This window comes from Schistocerca cancellata, chromosome 2 (assembly GCF_023864275.1).
Source record: "Schistocerca cancellata isolate TAMUIC-IGC-003103 chromosome 2, iqSchCanc2.1, whole genome shotgun sequence".
Classification (NCBI taxonomy): Eukaryota; Metazoa; Arthropoda; class Insecta; order Orthoptera; family Acrididae; genus Schistocerca; species Schistocerca cancellata.
Genome location: NC_064627.1, coordinates 188,493,088 through 188,512,432, shown reverse-complemented (window position 1 = coordinate 188,512,432; position 19,345 = coordinate 188,493,088). Strand labels below are relative to the sequence as shown.

General features: G+C 38.2%; 2 protein-coding genes across 3 annotated transcripts in view; one reads left to right on the top strand and one right to left on the bottom strand.

Annotated features, from left to right (window-relative positions):
• LOC126161505 (pre-mRNA-processing factor 17) overlaps positions 1-15,946 on the bottom strand; it is a 73,055-nt gene extending 57,109 nt beyond the window's left edge. The window contains exons 1-2 of one of the 2 annotated variants that reach the window (XM_049917409.1): positions 15,648-15,786; positions 14,439-14,649 (exon numbers count right to left, since the gene is read on the bottom strand). Coding sequence is in view for 1 of the 2 variants with exons in the window: in XM_049917408.1 (XP_049773365.1) it covers positions 15,648-15,812 (165 nt within the window). In the remaining variant the exon portion in view is untranslated. Of the gene's footprint in view, positions 1-14,438; positions 14,650-15,647 lie in introns of both variants that reach the window. The other variant, XM_049917408.1, reaches the window with a different exon arrangement.
• A 106-nt stretch (positions 15,947-16,052) lies between these two features.
• Positions 16,053-18,077, top strand: LOC126144393 (BRISC and BRCA1-A complex member 1-like). The gene has a single exon (XM_049915488.1). It carries the CDS (start codon positions 16,266-16,268, stop codon positions 17,166-17,168), a length of 903 nt encoding a protein of 300 aa, XP_049771445.1. The 5' UTR covers positions 16,053-16,265; the 3' UTR covers positions 17,169-18,077.
• The last annotated feature ends 1,268 nt before the right edge of the window (positions 18,078-19,345 follow it).

Sequence of the window (19,345 nt, the reverse complement as noted above, 5' to 3'; positions counted from 1 at the left end):
CCAATCTCCCATCCAGAAGGCCTGCTATACACCCAGAATTCACTAGAGTGCATAACACAGTTCAACTATGTTTAACAAGGAAATATCATGACTGGAGATTACAACAATAGGAGCAAGTGTTGTTCACTGCTGAGTCTTGATTTGGCTTACCATCACCCGACAGAGAGGATCTGGAGAAGGGCTGGGGGAAGTTATTCCCAGATGCATATTCTCATCCAGGTCAGCATTTCAGGGTAGTTGTCTTATGGTGGGTACAGGAATCAATATCACTATAAGGACAGACTTGTTCTTTGTGGAGCACGGGAACCTTGCGGCATATTGGTATGTGGAGGAAATCCTTCGTGAAGCATGTTTTGTCTTTTGCTTCATTCATTGGTGATAGTTTTACACTAATGCAAGAGTTCTTGGATGAAGTGGACATTCACATTATGGCTTGGCCTGCTCAAGAGCCCTAATATGAATCTTATTGAGCCCGTATGGGACCAGCTGGGACTCAGCACTACTCAGAGACCCTACTGGACCTATGGGTGGTCCTCTTGAAATAATGGGAGATGATTTCTCAAATGGAAACTGCAACATTAATAAAGAGAATGCCTGGGAGGTTGGATGCCATGACTGGTGCAAGAGGAGGTAATACACCGTTTTGAAGATGCAAAGAGAAGTCTGTGAAGAGAAGTGTCGAAAATCAAAACAGATGTGCATTACCTCGATGAATGTCCTCAAAATGTGCTTGAAGTATGAATCTATTTATGTCACTTCTGCCTCTCTAGCTTAAATTGTTTATACAACTGTCTTTTTATTTATTTATTCATTGCTAGACACCCAGAGGGGACCATGCCACAATATTTAATCATAAAAATAACTGGAGTTTAAAATAAAATTAAAGAAATTGAAACATTGCGTTTTCTGTGTCAGTCTGTGCACTTTTAATTTCAGGTAAAATGTGAGACATTTTGAGGGAGAAGTGACTTAACTATGTACTGTGACTTTTCGATGTATACAGTAATGTCACATTCAGAATCTACAGATGATTTGCACACACAAATCTGCCAACATTTTACTCAATAATTAATGTTAAAGTCTTTTGTTTGTAGGAATGGCCTTCAGAAACCACCTGTGGATGGTACAGGCAGCTGCTCATGGATGTCAAAACAAGCAGCTATGTGGGGGACTTATGCTATTATAGATCAAAAATATTTGACAAGTAAGGCTGCCTGTCAACTACACTGTTTCCCAAGTTATGACCCTGTTTCGCTTAGTTTATTACTGAAACATTTTTTCCCCTGACCAGTGTGCTTCATTCAGATGAGGCAGATTCTAGTCTCCAGAATGTGATAATTTTATGTATTAATTAATTTTAAGTTCTTTAGACTGAGATTTGTGAGCTCCAGAAAAGTAATGATGGCCACATCAATATTAGATTGCATGAATAATGCCACAATATTGGTATGAAAAATATCCAATATGCATAAGATAGCTTCGTTTACCAGAAACATGGCAAATGATGATACTATATTAAAACTAACGAGGATATCATCCGGGCCCACACTCGTTTTCCTTAACTTGTCAATGACTGAGAGTCATATTAAAAATTCAGCTCATTTCATTAACATGTTAAAGGAAATGAGCATGGGCCCATATGATATCCTCATTAGTTTTCATACTGTATCGTTATTTACCGTGATACCAGTAAACAAAGCTATCTCATGCAGAGCGGATATTTTTCCTACCGTTACTGTGGCATTATTCTGACACTGCCTCACCACAATTTACTTTCAGTACAATAGTGACTTTTATGAACAGATTGATGAAGTTGCTATGGGGTCATTCCACACCAAGTGGTCTAAAACTGAAAAAAGTTCCCACCATCATGGTCTCCAATTTTCGTCAAATTTTAACTGTAGCTTTAGTCAAGTGTTGAAGTAAGTTTCCCAAGATTTCAGGCCTCTAGCTGCAATAGCTGCTGATCTAGACCCCCTTGTCTGAAGTGTACTTAGTCCGTGTGCATGCAACATAAAAAAAATGTCATATTTGGAGTCTAATAAAATCGAAACTAATTCATAAGAATGGTTAGTAAGATGCGACCCTGTACAGTTTTTTTTGCTGATTCCAACGAAATTATGTATAACATTACTCATGCAAACCCCGGTCAAATAACTCGACTCAAAGTATACTTCAAAATTTGTCGTGACACAACGCGACAAATTTTGACCAATATTAAGACTGCAATGATTTCCTTGCAGTTGAAGATATGGACTTGAACTTTTGGCCAAGCTTCATGCTTGTGCTAGACATAATGCAGCCGGATTTGCAATGATCCAGGCCATATGGTCGCCCTGCAGTATCTCTTCAAATTAGGCAGTGTCAGCACAAACGGTAAAATTTACCAAAGTTTCAAGCCAATTACTAAAAAATAGTTGGCCTGAATCTGCTTGTGAATAGTATCACCTAAAAGAGAAACTCTTGCTCTACAAGACTGACATTTGTTTTTTTTGCAACGCGACCATTAAGTACTCATTAACTCACATCAAAGTTGTTATATTTTGTATGCGCGATGCACTAATTTTTCTTCATTTCTAGGAATTTGAATCTTAATAGTCGCTTAGAATTACTGATATAATTGGATATTTCATTCGTGTTTTATTCAGTGATTGGCCAGTGAGAGATGTCAGAAGTTAATGAAGAAGAAGAATCGTTGGCCCCCTGTTCAATTGGAAAAGATGCTGCTGCATCAAAGTGCCATGTTATCTTCTATGCTAAGAAGACTGGATTCAAAGCGTTTAGTGATTTCACAGAATGTGACCAGAAATTGCTTGTTTCGCGTTCAGAAGCCAAACTTGACGAAAATTCCATCATTTGCTTCCACCATGAAGCCCTCTTCCTACATGAATATCAAGCGATGCAAAAGAAATGTTGCAATCCATTCAAGAAGAGGAATCACAATGTAAAAGCTGGACTTAGACTGCTTGATAATGAAACAGCTGCCAAACTTTGCCTGTTAAAGAAAAAAGAAGTGATTGATATAAAACCTGGTCAGAAGCTTTGCCCTCGCTGCATGTCGGCACTGAACCAAAAGCTAGAAGATTCATCATCACTATCAACCCAATCTGAACAAGATTTCACAACGGATGAAACTGAACCAGCCATCAACAAAAGTTTATCATTTATTGGTGCTTCACCATTGAAAAGAAGACAACTAAGTAAAAGAGATAAGCAAAGCTATGCAAAAAGAAAGATCTTGGATGCACAAAGTTTAATTGGGAATCAAATTGCTGCTGCTGTAGGAATCAATTACGATGAACAGCCAAGTTCAAGTAAAAGTCGCCCATGCAATAATTGTGCAGATCTTGATAATCTTATAGAAGAGTTGAAAGAAAAATGTAAAGTGTCAAATCGTAGGACAAAAGTTCAAATATTGACCTTGGTTCCAAGAAGCTGGACAATTAAAGATACGACAACAGCATTTAATGTATCAGAAAGAATGGTAAAGCAAGCGAGAAAACTGAAGAATGAGCAAGGTGTTCTAGCTTTTCCAGCAAATCGGCAAGGAAGGAAGCTTTCAGATGAAGTTGTCCAGAAAGTACATGACTTTTTTCAAGATGACGAATTCAGCAGACTTTGTCCAGGGAAGAAAGACTGTGTGCCTGTGAGAATTTCAGGAACAAAGGTGTACAAGCAAAAGCGGTTGTTGCTTTGCAATTTGAAGGAAATGTACGTGTCTTATCAGAAGCAAAATGGACCAGAAATTGGCTTCTCAAAGTTTTGCGAGCTTAGACCAAAATGGTGTGTTACAGTTGGCTCTGCTGGAATGCACTCAGTTTGTGTCTGTACAATACACCAAAATGTCAAGCTTATGCTCACTGGTGCATCAATCAATGAAGACTACAAGGAAATTCTTAGCAAAGCTGTTTGCAGCTTGGAAAACAAGGATTGTATGCTTCATCGTTGTGAAAACTGCCCTGGTCCAGAAGGTGTAGAAGCAGTTATTGCAACATATTTTGAAGATAATGACCCTGAAGAACTGATTGAGTACAAACAATGGATTCATACCGACAGGGATACTTTAGAAACAAAGCAGCTTTCAACAGAAGAGTATGTTGAAGATATTGCAGCAAAAATTTGGAACCTGTCTTGTCATCACTACATTGCCAAGCATCAAAGCCAGCACCTGAAAGCTCTCAAAACTGATTTGAAAGAAGGCGAATTCATAATACTAATGGATTTTGCTGAAAACTATTCATTTATTGTTCAAGATGCAGTGCAAGGCTTTCACTGGGAAAACAGTCAAGCAACAGTTCATCCATTTGTAGTCTACTACTGTGAAAACGAAGAGGTGCAATGTGTGAATCTTTGTGTTATTAGTGACTGCCTTCGACACGATACGATTACTGTCCATGTTTACATTGGAAAAGTAATCAATTACCTGAAGATGCAATTTTCCAAAATAAGCCACATCCACTACTTCAGTGATGGTTCAGCTGCACAATATAAGAATTTCAAGAATTTTCTCAACTTATGCTATCACAAAGAAGATTTTGAAATAACAGCAGAATGGAATTTCTTTGGAACAAGCCATGGAAAGTCGCCTTGTGATGGCATTGGAGGCACAACAAAACGGTTGGCAGCAAGAGCAAGTTTGCAACGTCCATATGAAAACCAGATTCTAACACCCAAAGATCTTTTCAACTTCTGCAATGATAATATCAATGGAATCAAATTCTTTTTCATCAGCAAAGAGGAAGTTGAAGAAGAAAAAGCTTCTCAAGAAGAAAGATTCCTGCAAGGGCACACTCTAGCTGGCACAAGAGAAAACCACCATTTTTTGCCCATTGATATGACGACAATTAAGGTCAGTAGAGTTTCTAATGATGCGACATCTTTTTTGGCCAAAATTAGTGCTGCTGAAGTAGTAGTTCAAGTCATGGATCTTCAGCCTGGGCAGTATGTTGCTTGCATTTATGAAAAGAAATGGTGGATTGGAAACATCGTTGAAATCTCAGTCGAACAGAAAGATGCTTTCATAAGCTTTATGCATCCTCATGGTCCTGCAAGTTCATTTTATTGGCCCTTAAGACGTGATACTTGCTGGATTCCAGAACAACTTATCATTGGTGTTATTCCAGCTCCATCAGTGACATCATCTGGTCGGCAATACAGTTTTCCTGAAAGCATTCTCTTGCAAATCAACGATGCTTCCAGAATGATGAAGTAACTGAGGAAGACAGGCTTGGGAACCTGCATAAAGAAACCCACAATCAGGCTTGGGATCCTGTGGTAAAGACACCCTGTAATCAGGCTTGGGAACCTGCAGTAAAGATACCCACCCGTGGCTGTTACTGCATGGCTATCGGGCGTGGCCCCTATGGCGATGGGGATGCTGGTTTTATTGTGATAACCAGTAATGGCTCAGCCATCATGGACCAACGCAGGGCACTGCGCACACAAAATATAAGATACTTTGACCTGAGTAAATAAGCACTTAATGGAAGCGTTGCAAAAGAAAAATATATCCATCTTGTAGAGCAAGAGTTTCTCTTTCAGATGATACTATTCACAATTAAATCCAGGCTGACTATTTTGTAGTAATGGGCTTTGAACTTTGGTAAATAAAGCCATTTGCGCTGACACTGCCAAATTTGAAGAGATTTTGCAAGGCGACTATAAAGCCTGGGTAGTTGGAAATCCAGCTGTATTATGTCCAGCACAAAGATAAGACTTGGTAAAAAGTTCAAGTCCATATCTTTATCTGCAAGGAAATTATTGCAGTCTGAATATTGGTCAAAATTTGTCGCATTAAGTCACGACAGAATTAGGGGTACACTTTGAGTCGACTTGTTTGACCGGATTTTGCATCAGTAATCTTATAATTAATTTCGTTTGAATCAGCACAAAAAACTGTACAGGGTCTCATCTTACTAACCATTCTTATGAATTGGTTTCAATTTTATGAGACCCCAAAAATGGCATTTTGTCTGATGTCGCGCGCATGCGAACTTACTACCCTTCAGACAAGGGGGTGTAGATCAGCAAGTATTGCAGCTAGAGGCTTGAAATCTTGAGAAACTTAATTTAGCACTTGACTAGTGCTACAGATAAAATTTGAAGAAAATTGGAGACATGATGGTGGGAAGGTTTAGACCACTTGGCATGGAATGACCCTATGGACAGTTCTCTTTGTCCTGCTGTGGCTAAGTTGTTTATGGAGACTTTTGAACAACAGGCACTGCAGACTGCCAATAAGAGACCAGCCAGATGGTATCACTATGTCGATGACACATTTGTAGTATGGACACATGGAGCAGAGGAGTTGGATGCCTCCCTGACACATCTAAACAGCATTAATCTGAAAATCCAATTTATTATGGAGACGGAGAGTAACGGGCAACTGAATTTTCTGGATCTGTCTGTGATTAAATGACAGGATGGAACGTTGGGCCATAATGTGTATAGAAAGGCCACACATACTGATTATTATCTGCATAAAGTGTCTAACCACACCCCAGACAAAATAGAAGATGTAATAAAAACCTTGCTGCCTGGGTCACACAGATAAATCAACCACAGCAGAACAAGTCTACCAGGAAGGTAATCATGAAATAAAATTCAGTGAGACGAGCATCATATCTAAAACCTCGCATTATTATGTGCGCATGTATAGAATGACTATCGAGATTAATAAACACCATAAAGATTTTAAAAGGAAAGAGAAAGGTGTTAAACTGGATAAAACTTGGATGTCAGCATTGCCCCGGAAGCGTGACGATCGATTACTTTCATTCGAGAATGTTGACATTACAGAGATAGTCTCATAGCCAAGCCACATGATGGACAGTGGCGCCCTCTGCACTGCCTATATAATCTGCACTTCCTCGAGTTCTCTTTGCAGCTCGCCGCTTTACCTCGGAGGATGTCTTCCGCAGTCGGAGACGAAATGTCAGGGGAGAGTTTTATACATTGACCACAGCGTATCAGCCTGGAAGTTTCAAGTGACAACAATATCGGCCATGAAAGCCTACATTGTCACAATGTTCCTCCAAGTACTGATGGAACATTCCTTTCAGCATTATTTGTACACTGTTTGATTTTCCATGTACCCCAAAAAGCTACTCTATATAAGAAAACTGATTATATTCTTACACATACATTCACAAGTGGAGACTTATTTACTGCAGCACTTCCAGATGAGCATGGCACTATGACGTAAACTGAAAACTTCTTTACATCTACTATTGGAAGAAGCCTTCATCAAGTTGACAAACTGTGCTGTAACAGAACAGCTGTATTTGCACCACTGGCCCTTATTCCTCCAGTTATGATAAGTAATGACATTAATGTTAGCCACATCAGCAACAATACTGCATCTGTTTGTAAATTATTTACTTTATGCTGACACGAGTAGTGCTTACTTTATTTTGATTAAATGAACTTAGTTAATTTTATTTACTTAAATTTCTTGTAATGTCACTGTCAATAACAACATGAAGAGAACTGAAGGTTTTGGAATGCGGTGTTACAGAAGAATTCTGGGAATTAAATGGGTAGAGTGAGTAACTAATGAAGAGATACTTGGCCAGACACACTCTGAGGCATCCGAGAACTGTTCACTTGGTAATAAGAGGGAAGTGCGGGAGGTAAAAATTGTAGAGGTAGTCAAAGAAAGGACTGAGACTAGTAAGGAACCTCAAATAGATCTACAATGCATTAGCTGTATAGATCTGAGAGGACTTGCTCAAGATAGGCTATCATGTAAAACAGTATTACACCTGTCTTTTTACCAATGACTATGACAATGTGTTGATATATATTCAGCATGTCCAGTTTAGTTGCTGTTTTTGCAATGGGGCAGTAGCTGGAAGACACTACTTATACCGGTTTTGCCAGGCAACAGGACACTGAGCAGTTCGGCAGCCATCCATTCAGCTGTGATGCGACCAGTCCTCCCGTCAGCTTTCAATCCATATGCTTGGCAGCAGTTGTCCATTCGACAATTGCTGCTTGTATGCTGAGGTCTGGCACTCAGTGTCACCCAAACTACATCAGCTCACTGCTTCCCCCAACACTGCAGTCACAGACTGCAACATCATACAGCCCCAAGAAGTGGTGCTAACAAGGGAGGACACAAAAACAACACAAGCTGAATCCTGTCAGAGGACAGCTTAAGGTACCATCAGCACTACCTACCCACCCCTCTGGGTTTGGCTGCAATCTCATTGCTACTGGTATGGCGCTAGTGAAACATTCCTCATAACCTTCAGGTGACACAAGACCACAGATGCAGGATCTCACCACCTATTCATCTCTGGCAATGTACTGAATAACATGTCCTGCTGTCATGTTTTTAGCACAAAAATGTCCAATACAGCTGCTGCTATCTTGTCAACTGGACCCTGACCTCCACAACCAGTATTTAAAACATAAAATGACTGGATGGGGAATAGGCACAACAGCCTGACCATCTGAATAATCACTTTCACATACTACATTAGTCTTGAAAAAGTTTCAAAACATCTGGCTTAGAATCCATCCTATAAATCCCAAATCAGAATTTAGCATGGAAAATTCAAGGAACACTTGGATCAACTCAATATGTCTTGAATTCTCAATTTTGTTTGAGATACTTTGCGACAACAGCAACCTACAAAGGATTCTATTTAAGTTTTCATTAAATGTGATCTCCCATGCAAAAGCACCAACCTCGTGGAGTATGTTTTTGTGCTCCAGCAGTATCCATTTTGCAAGTCTACTTATTGCTGATTTTATTCCACGATAAATTTCATTTATCGCTAAGACAAGTAAATGCAACTTGTGGTATCTGTTTAGTCCTTATTACTGTCTATAACAAACTTGCTGAAAACAAAGCACCTTATTTAGACTTAAGTATTCTTACAAAATTTTACAAATGTTAAGTTGTCAAACGTGATATGTTACCTCTCAAGTGAATTTAAAAACACTGAAAACTTCTTTATAGTATCTGTTTCCTTTTCTCTTGCCTTGGCTATCTTTGATCCTAAACTGTCTTCTAAATTAAAAATGAAAATGGTCAATACACTGAATCATGAAGCATAACCAAATGTCTCACATGAGGATTACAGTGATTTACTCCCCGTTTGCTGAAAATTTCCAAGCAAGGCTCATAATGAATGATGTAATAGACTGAAGCAGATCCCCACTTCTCCAACCATAAGATGCCATCTAATGTATCCCACTCCTTCCACTAGCAAATTAATTATATCACTGGTTTAAAAAAAAGTGACTTAATATCAAGCCCATTAGAGAGGTTACGATATAACAAACGATGACTCTTGACAACGTAGGACACCAGTAGACCCAAAGGAATGCCACTGTAGCTGCAGCCAAAACGTAGGTTTTATTCTGTTACAGTTATTTTACAATATTATATGGTACCATACCCAAAACATTTTTATGACAGTTAATTTATTCATTAAAACACATTCATGAATGAAATCGAGTCTCGGTCGGGCACACAGTTTTAATCTGCCAGGAAGTTTCATATCAGCGCACACTCCGCAGCAGAGTGAAAATCTCATTCTGGAAACATTCATGAATGCTGATCTGTGTTTACCTGCAACAAAAACTTACAAATGGATGACAAAAAAAAAAAAAGAAGAAAGATTCCAGGTGGAATTTAAGCTACTCAGGGGAAAAGGCACCATATAACGACAGGATAACCATTCCTTTTTGAATGAACCTATCGTGTTACCTATCTATTATATGGTTGAAAAGTAAATTGTATGTTATTTAGTATAAACCGTACACCAGCAGAAAGAAAAATGTGTACTTTGTTTTTACTACACTTTTAAAAAGAGTATTTTTCATGTGAATAAAATAATTGAAAATGTTTTACAAAACAGATGCATATACAACATTTATATCCTTCCACTCCTGACACACAAATTTATGTGTACTGTTTACACTTTATGTTCAGGCACAAATCACTTAAAATTGCCCATATAAGAAAGACTACACATAGAGGCCAATCACTTGAAGTATCTGAGCCTATGTCCTGCTTACGTATACTGGCATCTGAAAATATCTGAATGTGAAGAATGGAAACAGAAAAGATTGTAACAACTACAGAGGTATCTCTTTAATCAGCGTTGTGGGTAAAATCTTCTCAGGTATTGTTGAAAGGAAAGTGCGAGTATTAGTTGAGGACCAATTGGATGAAAATCAGTGTGGGTTTAGGCCTCTTAGAGGTTGTCAGGACCAGATCTTTAGCTTACGGCAAATAATGGAGAAGTGTTATGAGTGGAACAGGGAATTGTATCTATGCTTTATAGATTTAGAAAAGGCATATGACCGGGTCCCTAGGAGGAAGTTATTGTCTGTTCTACAAGATTATGGATTAGGAGGCAAACTTTTGCAAGCAATTAAAGGTCTTTACATGGATAGTCAGGCAGCAGTTAGAGTTGACGGTAAATTGAGTTCATGGTTCAGAGAAGTTTCAGGGGTAAGACAAGGCTGCAACCTGTCTCCACTGTTGTTCATATTATTTATGGATCATATGTTGAAAACAATAGACTAGCTGGGTGAGATTAAGATATGTGAACACAAAATAAGCAGTCTTGCATATGCCGATGACTTAGTTGTGATGGCAGATTCGATTGAAAGTTTGCAAAGTAATATTTCAGAGCTAGGTCAGAAATGTAAGGACTATGGTATGAAGATTAGCATCTCCAAAACGAAAGTAATGTCAGTGGGAAAGAAATATAAATGGATTGAGTGCCAAATAGGAGGAACAAAGTTAGAACAGGTGGACAGTTTCAAGTACTTAGGATGCATATTCTCACAGGATGGCAACATAGTGAAAGAACTGGAAGCGAGGTGTAGCAAAGCTAATGCAGTGAGCGCTCAGCTACGATCTACTCCCTTCTGCAAGAAGGAAGTCAGTACCAAGACTAAGTTATCTGTGCACCGTTCAATCTTTCGAACAACTTTGTTGTATGGGAGCGAAAGCTGGGTGGATTCAGGCTACCTTATCAACAAGGTTGAGGTTACGGATATGAAAGTAGCTAGGATGATTGCAGGTACTAGTAGATGGGAACAATGGCAGGAGGGTGTCCACAATGAGGAAATCAAAGAAAAACTGGGAATGAACTCTATAGATGTAGCAGTCAGGGCGAACAGGCTTAGATGGTGCGGTCATGTTACACGCATGGGAGAAGCAAGGTTACCCAAGAGACTCATGGATTCAGCAGTAGAGGGTAGGAGGAGTCAGGGCAGACCGAGGAGAAGGTACCTGGATTCGGTTAAGAATGATTTTGAAGTAATAGGTTTAACATCAGAAGAGGCACCAAAGTTAGCACTGAATAGGGGATCATGGAGGAACTGTATAAGGGGGGGGGCTATGCTCCAGACTGAACGCTGAAAGGCATAATCAGTCTTAAATGATGATGATGGTGAAGAAAAAGAAAGGAAAATATGGGTTCAATGTTCTGCTGTCAACAAGGTCATTAAAGACTGAGCAGTATGGATGACAAGACAAGGATTTAAACTGCTGTCCTCCAGAACATGAGTGCAGTGTCTTAAACCCAGAGCATCTCACTGTACTTTGATATGAAAGGTCAACTGTCGGTTTGAACACCAATCTCCGAATGACACTATAAGAGACAGGTCTCAAACTGATGTATGACAGAAATAACTGGTTATTGAAACTGTCGAAGTATTCAGTTAGAAGACTGGTTTTATGCAATTCTCCTTGTTAGTCCACCCTCTTCACCTCTACATAACTACTGCAACATACATCCATTTGAACCTACTTACAGTAGTTACGCGTTGATCTCCCTCTACAATTTTTATCCCTCTTGGGATGTGCCCTTTTAATCTAGCCTTTCTTTCAGCCAAGTTGTGCCATAAATTTCTTTTTGTCTCAACTTGATTTGGCACCTCTTCATCAGTTATTCGATCTATCAGTATCTAGCCTTCAGCATTCTTCTACAGCACCACATTTCAAAAACTTTTATTCCCTTCTTGTCTGAACTGATTCTCATCCACATTTCACTTCTGTACAAGGCTGCTCTCAAAACAAATACATTCAGAAAAGTCTTCTCAACACCTCAATTTATATGTTAACAAATTCCTATTTTTCTGAAATGCTTCTCTTGTTACAGCTAGTCTGCATTTTATATCCTCCCTATTCAACCTTCATCAGGTACTTTGCTGCCTAAATAGCAAAACCGATCTACTACTTTTAGTGTCTCACTTTCTAATACAATTCTCTCATACCACCTGATTTAATTCAACTTTTTTCCATAACCTTTTGTTTCAGTTTTGTTGATATTCACTCTATAATCTCTTTTCAAGACACTATTATTTCGGTTCAAGTACTATTCCAAGTCAATTGCCATCTCTGACAGAACTACATTGTCATCAGCAAATATCAAAGCTTTTATTTCTTAAATTCCCTTTCATAATTTCTCCCCGCACAATGCACCAACTGAATAATATCTGGGATAGGCTACAATCCTGCCTCACCCCCTTTTCAACTACAGCTTCCCTTTCACATACTGTGACTCTAATAACTGGAGAGTGTTTTCTGCACAAGTTGTAAATAACCTTTCACTCCCTGCATTTTATCCCTGCTATCTTCAGAATTTCAAACAGTATAGTCTAGTCAACAGTCTACATTTACAAATACTTTAAATTTATGTTTGCCTTTCTTCAACCCACCTTATAAGATAAGATGTAGGGTCACTATAGCCGCACACTTTCCTACGTTTCTCTGGAACCCAAGTTGATCTTCCCTGCTGTTGCTTTAGCATTTTTTACACTCTTCTGTAAATAAATCTTGTGAATATTTTGCAACTATGTATTACTGAACTGATGGTTCAGTAGTATTCACACCTGCTGGCACCTGCCTTCTTCGAAATTGGAATGATTACATTGAAGTCTGAGGGTGTTTTCCCTGTTTCACATGTCTTGCACAACAGTTTCGTCATGGCTGGCTCTCACAAGACTCTCAATAATTCCGTGAGAATGTCGTCTACTCCAAGGGTCTTGTTTCTATTTATGTCTTTCAGTGCTCTATCAGATAATTCTTGTAGTATATCTCTCATCTCACTTTCCCCTACTCCCTCTTCTCTTTATATCATATTTTCCATTATACAGACCTTCTAAAATTCCTTCCACCTTTCCCTTCTATGCTTAGTACTAGCTTGCGATCTGAACACTTGATATTCACACTGCTGCTTTTGTTTTCTCCAAAAGTCTCTGTAAGTTACCTTTTCCCCTGTTCAATGCACATTTCTACAGCCTTGCATTTGTTCTCTAGCCATGTATTATTTTCTGTAAGTCTCATTTTTTAGACATCTATACTCTCCTTCACTTGCCTAATCCTCTGTGCCTTCACTATTTCATCTCTCAAAACCATCCATTCCTCTTCTATAGTATTCCTTTCTCCTGTTTCAGACCATCATTACCTAAAACTTGTCCTGAAAGTTTCAGAAATCTGTTTCTTTTTTGTCATCTTAATTTCCTATATTTTTGCAGCTTTTTTCAGATTTAATCTGTAGTTCACAACCAGTAAATTAAGGTCGAAGTCCACATCTGTCTTACACTTCAAAATCTGGTTCCAAATCTCTGTCTTAACTTTAAACAATCAATCTGGAAACCTTCCAGTGTCCCTAGGTCTCTTCCATGTACACAACCTCCTTTCATTATTCTTAAATCAAGTGTTAGTGATTATTAAATTCTGCCCTGTGCAAAATTCTACCAAGTGCCCCCCTCCCCCCCTTTTCATTCCTTCCCCCAGTCCAGGCTCTCTTACTATTTTTCCTTCTCTTCCTTTTCCTACTATTGAATTCCAGTCACCCACCACAATAAACTTTTCATTATCTTAACTATCTGAACAATTTCCTTATTCTACCTCATTATACACTCTTTCAATCTTTTCATAATTTGCAGCTTTAGTTGGCATATAAGCATTTTGTGCTAAAAGTGGTCGGTGTAGACTTCATGTCTATCTTTTTTATAATAATGCATTCACTATGTTGTTGTTGATAGTACCTTAACACATTAGCATTTTCTTATTCATTATTCAGCCCACTACTGCATTACACCTATTTGATTTTGTGTTGATAATCCAGTACTGAATTGACCAGCAGTCCTGTTCTCCCTGTTAATCTGATACACTAATTCACACTACACCTCACTTCAACCTACCCATTTACCTTTTTTACATTAAGATTAAGGAATCTTACATTCTACGCTCCACTTGTACAAAACTAGTGTAACTTTTGGTTAATGACAATAGGACCAGCATTTGTCTGAACCTTCATTGGAATTTGTGATGAATGCGAGAAGGCCATTTTATTAGTGTTAGCTATGAATAACACTTGTCATGCTTCTGGAGCTTCATAAAAAAATAAAAACAGAGATGCCATCCGATTAGCATTAGAGTCTAATCACAGTGTATGTACCTCGGAGTTGCAGAAGAATGCGGGGATGACATTCCATTGGAGTTAGCTCCTAATCACACCTGGCACTTCTCTGGTATTTCTGAAGCAATCTGGGAGGTTTGTCTCACAGTGCTCAACTGTAATCTTTGGATTCATCTTGTTATACAAAGAGAACATTGCTGAAGTTATCTGACACATAATTCTTCCTTCTCTTGGGAATATTAGTTGCTTACTGGAAAAAATCAACAACAACCTAAGCTAAATACTTGTGCTAAGGTAGTGAAATTTCAATGTGTCAATGATTTAAGAATAAAATTATAAAAATTAATATAATGTAGAGATGGTATGTGGAAAAGTATGGAAATTTTCACACACACACACACACACACACACACACACACACACACACACACACACACACACAATCCTGTTGCATTTTCAATGAACACCAGTATGTATCACATCTTCAGTGCCGACTTTTAGACTATACAGAGTGTCCCAGGAGGAATGCTTAATATTCAGGGATATGAAAAGAACAATCATTTGAGCAAACACGTCTAGTAAATATGGGCTCTAAAAATGACCTTAGAGCTATGAGCACTACTTCATTTTCGCTAATGCAAAAAAATTTCTGCTACTGAACAAGTGCTCGTAACTGTTTAAGATATGCAGTTTAGAACCCACATGTACCAGAATTTTTTTGTTTTGTTTTCGTCTATACTACCTCCTCCCAAAATATGTATAGCAAAGAGCTTGCAACAGATGAGATTTGCTTCAAAGTATAGTATTGTGGGACACACTGTACATAAAGCCACTTAGCCAGACTTCACTATCACTGAAATTGGCCCCAAAAATCGACACACTAAAATCAATACATGACTCGTTCCATCAACTGCCACAAACATAATCAGCAATACTTAGATAAGAAACTTATTTTACAAGTTGGAAAAGGAAAGACCTTTTCAAGGACCTATCAAATAAACTTATTTCCAAACAAGACAGAGGTCGTTCGCGACAAATTAAAAGCTGTTAGTTGGGATTGAGGCTGGGAATGGCATTATGTATGTAGGAATAAAGCCAGTATTTACTTTAAGTAGCAAGGTAAATCATGGAAGAACCTAAATTAGTAACGTCGTGCACGTAAATGAACTACATTCTTTTCAAAAACGACTTTTCTTGGCAAATATTCCATAGGTCAGTTTAGAATAGTAGTTTTTATTAGATACACACCATGGGAACAACATCGGGAGCAGCGCAAATTTGCATTTTGTTCTGTAAACTCATAATGGATGTCCCTGGAGCCAGAGGTTTCAAGTGAATGTTTGTGTCGTCATTCGCCGTCTTTGTTCCCGCATCGTCATCATCGCTGCTTCCATATTGTAGTAGTTCTAGCATTTCTATTTTTGTCTTCGTATATGTTCACTTTTGTATACAAAACACTAAGATTTGTAAACAACACACCGTTCATCACTTAACAGTAACATCTAACATACATCTGGCATCTTATGATCTTTGTATGCACAGTAGCTATAGCTACATCCTTCACTGCAGTTACTTCCAAAGATCTCATATTCCAAACTCGAGATATAATTTTTTTCTATTAATTTATTAGTTGTGACGGAAGCTCAAAAATATGACGTGCACAGAAAAATATCGTTATGTGCGGAGATAAACATATTATTGCCGCTTGGACCTAACATGTAATGTTAAACTACTGATTTCAAATCGGTGATCACTGCAAGTTGATTGTAATCTTTGAATGGAAATGAGTTGGTTGTATGAATTTGTGTGCCGTGTGGTTTTGACTTAGAAAAACGAGGGAAGTAAATCAAGTAAAATTTTGTGACAATGGATGGAGATCACGCATGTGGAAGTGAGAATTCTAGTGTTTCCTTAGTTAATAACACATCGACCTCTCGCGGTTCTTCAAGTGACGATTCTTCCCCCGGTCCACCGTGCAACGAAATGAACCAACTCGGACGGTGTGTTGATGATGTAAATAACGGTGTAACAGGTGATGCCTGCGAGATATTAAAATTTCCAGCTGTCAGCTGCCCAGAAAAAATAGTGTTATGTGTTGATTTAGCGGAAGATCCTGATTATACTCCGTTTAAACTAGGACAAGGATCGAAGTTTTCCCCCTTGTATATGGTAAAGAGGGTGACAGAAATATTTTTGTATAGTAAAAACATCATAAGCCTTGAACACGAGTTTGCGTTAGTTGTGTTAAAGACTGATGAAGCGGTGTGGCTAAGTGATTTTTGTAGTAATCCAAAGGAAATCATATCTATACTGGAGGGTTTGAGTGAAACCACACAAAATGAAACTTTCAATCTTACGTCATTGTTCGATGTCATAAAACGAAATGTAAAACTTCCTGCACCTCTTGCCAATAATCCAGAACTTTGCCCACCATACTCGGTGAGAGTAATTTTGTTATATAGCCGGTCATTCTGCGTCCCAGAATTTAGACAAGGACGAGAGTCTTTTAATGTCCTTACATCATCTCCGTATTTTACATTGGATATTCTGTATATACATGAACAGCCTTCAGAGGACAATAAATGTGAAGAAGCATTTAGTGTTTTAGATGGATTAGATGAGCAGGAACTCTCCTATGTGTATGATGTCCTCAGAAATGCAACGAAATTGCATGACCATATGGCTAAGCTTCTTGCGCATCCGCTTCAACGACCAGCACAGAAAAGAACTCATTATAAATTGAAGGAGCCGCAGGATATTCCAAAATAAGTTGTATGTATTGTATATATGTGTTATAAGCTTTATTTGTGGAGATTTTTTGAAGAAGCTTAATGAATTGACAAGTTGCAGAGTTATGTACGGTAATGAAGTATTAAATTTTAGTACTGTGAGAAAACATTACACATTGGAGCTGCAGAATATCTGCAAGTAATGTTCCTATATTTTGTTACAGCTGCGCAGTTTTAATGCAGATAGTCTACTTAACTGCCACATTGCAGGGTTAAATGTTGCTGAAGTGTTTTGGAAACAATAAATTAAAATGACATATAACATATTCATTTTATACGGTCATTTTTGCATAAAATGTCAGTTTACAATATACATTTATAAAAATAAAGAAATGTGAAGAAGATAATATGCTATATTTTCTTGCTAGCATGAACTGCAGTTTTGTCCCAACCTTTTTTTCAGTGGTATGGTTTTGTTTGAATGTTATTGCTGGTTTCTGTTCAACCCCAAAGATAAAAATATGTGCATGTTACAATGGCTGTGTTTTTTTTTAATTACAAAAATTATGTTTCTTTGTACAAATGTTAATGCTCCATCCAGCATACAATGCTAAAAATTGTGTTAAAGTGTAGACATATTAATCAGTGTTGGTTTGTCACAAATTGTGGAGCAATAATATTTGCATTTACTGAATTGGTATATTGTAAGTATCAATGCAGATAACAAAGATTGAGAAAGCTGCTCTAAGAAGATTTCTCTGTCTGTTATAAACTTTTAGACTACAGATGACTTGCTTTGTAAGAGAGACCCATTTTATTCAGTTTTTTCTCTTACAAAATCTTAGCCCTATATCAGATGTAGTAGGCCTAGTCTCAATATTTTTGTTGTGTCTGTGTAGTCTGAACCATTCTAATAAACTGATTTATTCAGGAGGTGAAGAAGGAAAGTGTTAAGTCCTGCATCAACTGCCTCATTGTGAGTCACTGAGCACCTGATTCGAGCCTATTATTATTCTTGTTTTTTTAGTTATATTCCAACTTCCATATTTCACATTATATTTTCTTACTATTTCCCCACAGCATGTACATTCAGAAAAATATTAAGCCATAGGCTACTTTATATGTAAAAGAAAGAGCAAAGATCATACAACATCTCTTCAGTAGTGCAAATTGTATACAATTTATGTAAATATTTATCTTGGTAAAAGCTCGTAAGTATTATGAACAACAGAAGCAACTCTGTTCACCTTTTTGTCCTGATTTCTCAAAAATATTAATTGGATTGTATCTTCACTATTTGATACGGTTCCTGAATGTACCAGTTCATCATCATGTTATTTGAACTAACATAATTATAGCATGGAAACTTAATTTCAGCATTATTATCAGAAGATTTTTAAATGATGCGTTGAAATCTGTAATCCTTGCTGTAAAAAGTATGGTAATTGTATCTTATTGCTTGTTGAAATGCACACTGCCATTTCCTCAGTGGGTCTTTCCCATTTAATATGAAACTTTTCATTTAAGAGAACACTTCATAAAAGAGATGTTGTTGTTCCCACAATTATTTGTAAGTTCATTGTAAAGTAATCAGAAGTCAAGGAATTTTTTTTATGGTATTCCTAAGGAGCAGCCCCCCCCCCCCCCCCAACTGACTCTTACTGCACACAAAACAATTAGTGAGAACACTATAGGAATAACAGAGACCCTGTACCAGCACGCGCACACACACACACACACACACACACACACACACACACACACACACACAGTGAGGAACATGGGAGGGAGCGGTGGCAGTTGCGTGTGTGAGATATGTGTTACATAGGTGTGGGAGCCAGTGGTGAGCAGTGCACAATGAAGGTGATGTGTAGAGGTGAATGGAGAGGGGTAATAAGACTGGAAGAGAAAGCTGGTGGAGGTTGTGGGGACAGCTGGTTAACGAGATTGTTGTGAGAATGGTTCTGGGGTTGGAGGGTTTGTTACAAGATTGACTCCCATCTGCATAGTTCAGAACAGCTGATGGTGGAGGGAAGGATGCAGATGACCTGGGATATGAGGCAGCCATTGAAATTGACATGTACCCAGCTGCATGTTGTATCCTGCTGTATGTTGTGCCAACAGGTGGTTTATTGTGTTCTTGGCAGTGGCCATTCATTCTGATGGTCATTGGACTGATTGTCTGTTTTCCTTCATCAGTTTGGGTTGATGTGACCT

What these genes read in the sequence shown, in the direction of transcription:
- LOC126144393 (XM_049915488.1), top strand. Translation starts at nt 16,266, where the DNA reads ATGGATGGAGATCACGCATGTGGAAGTGAGAATTCTAGTGTTTCCTTA.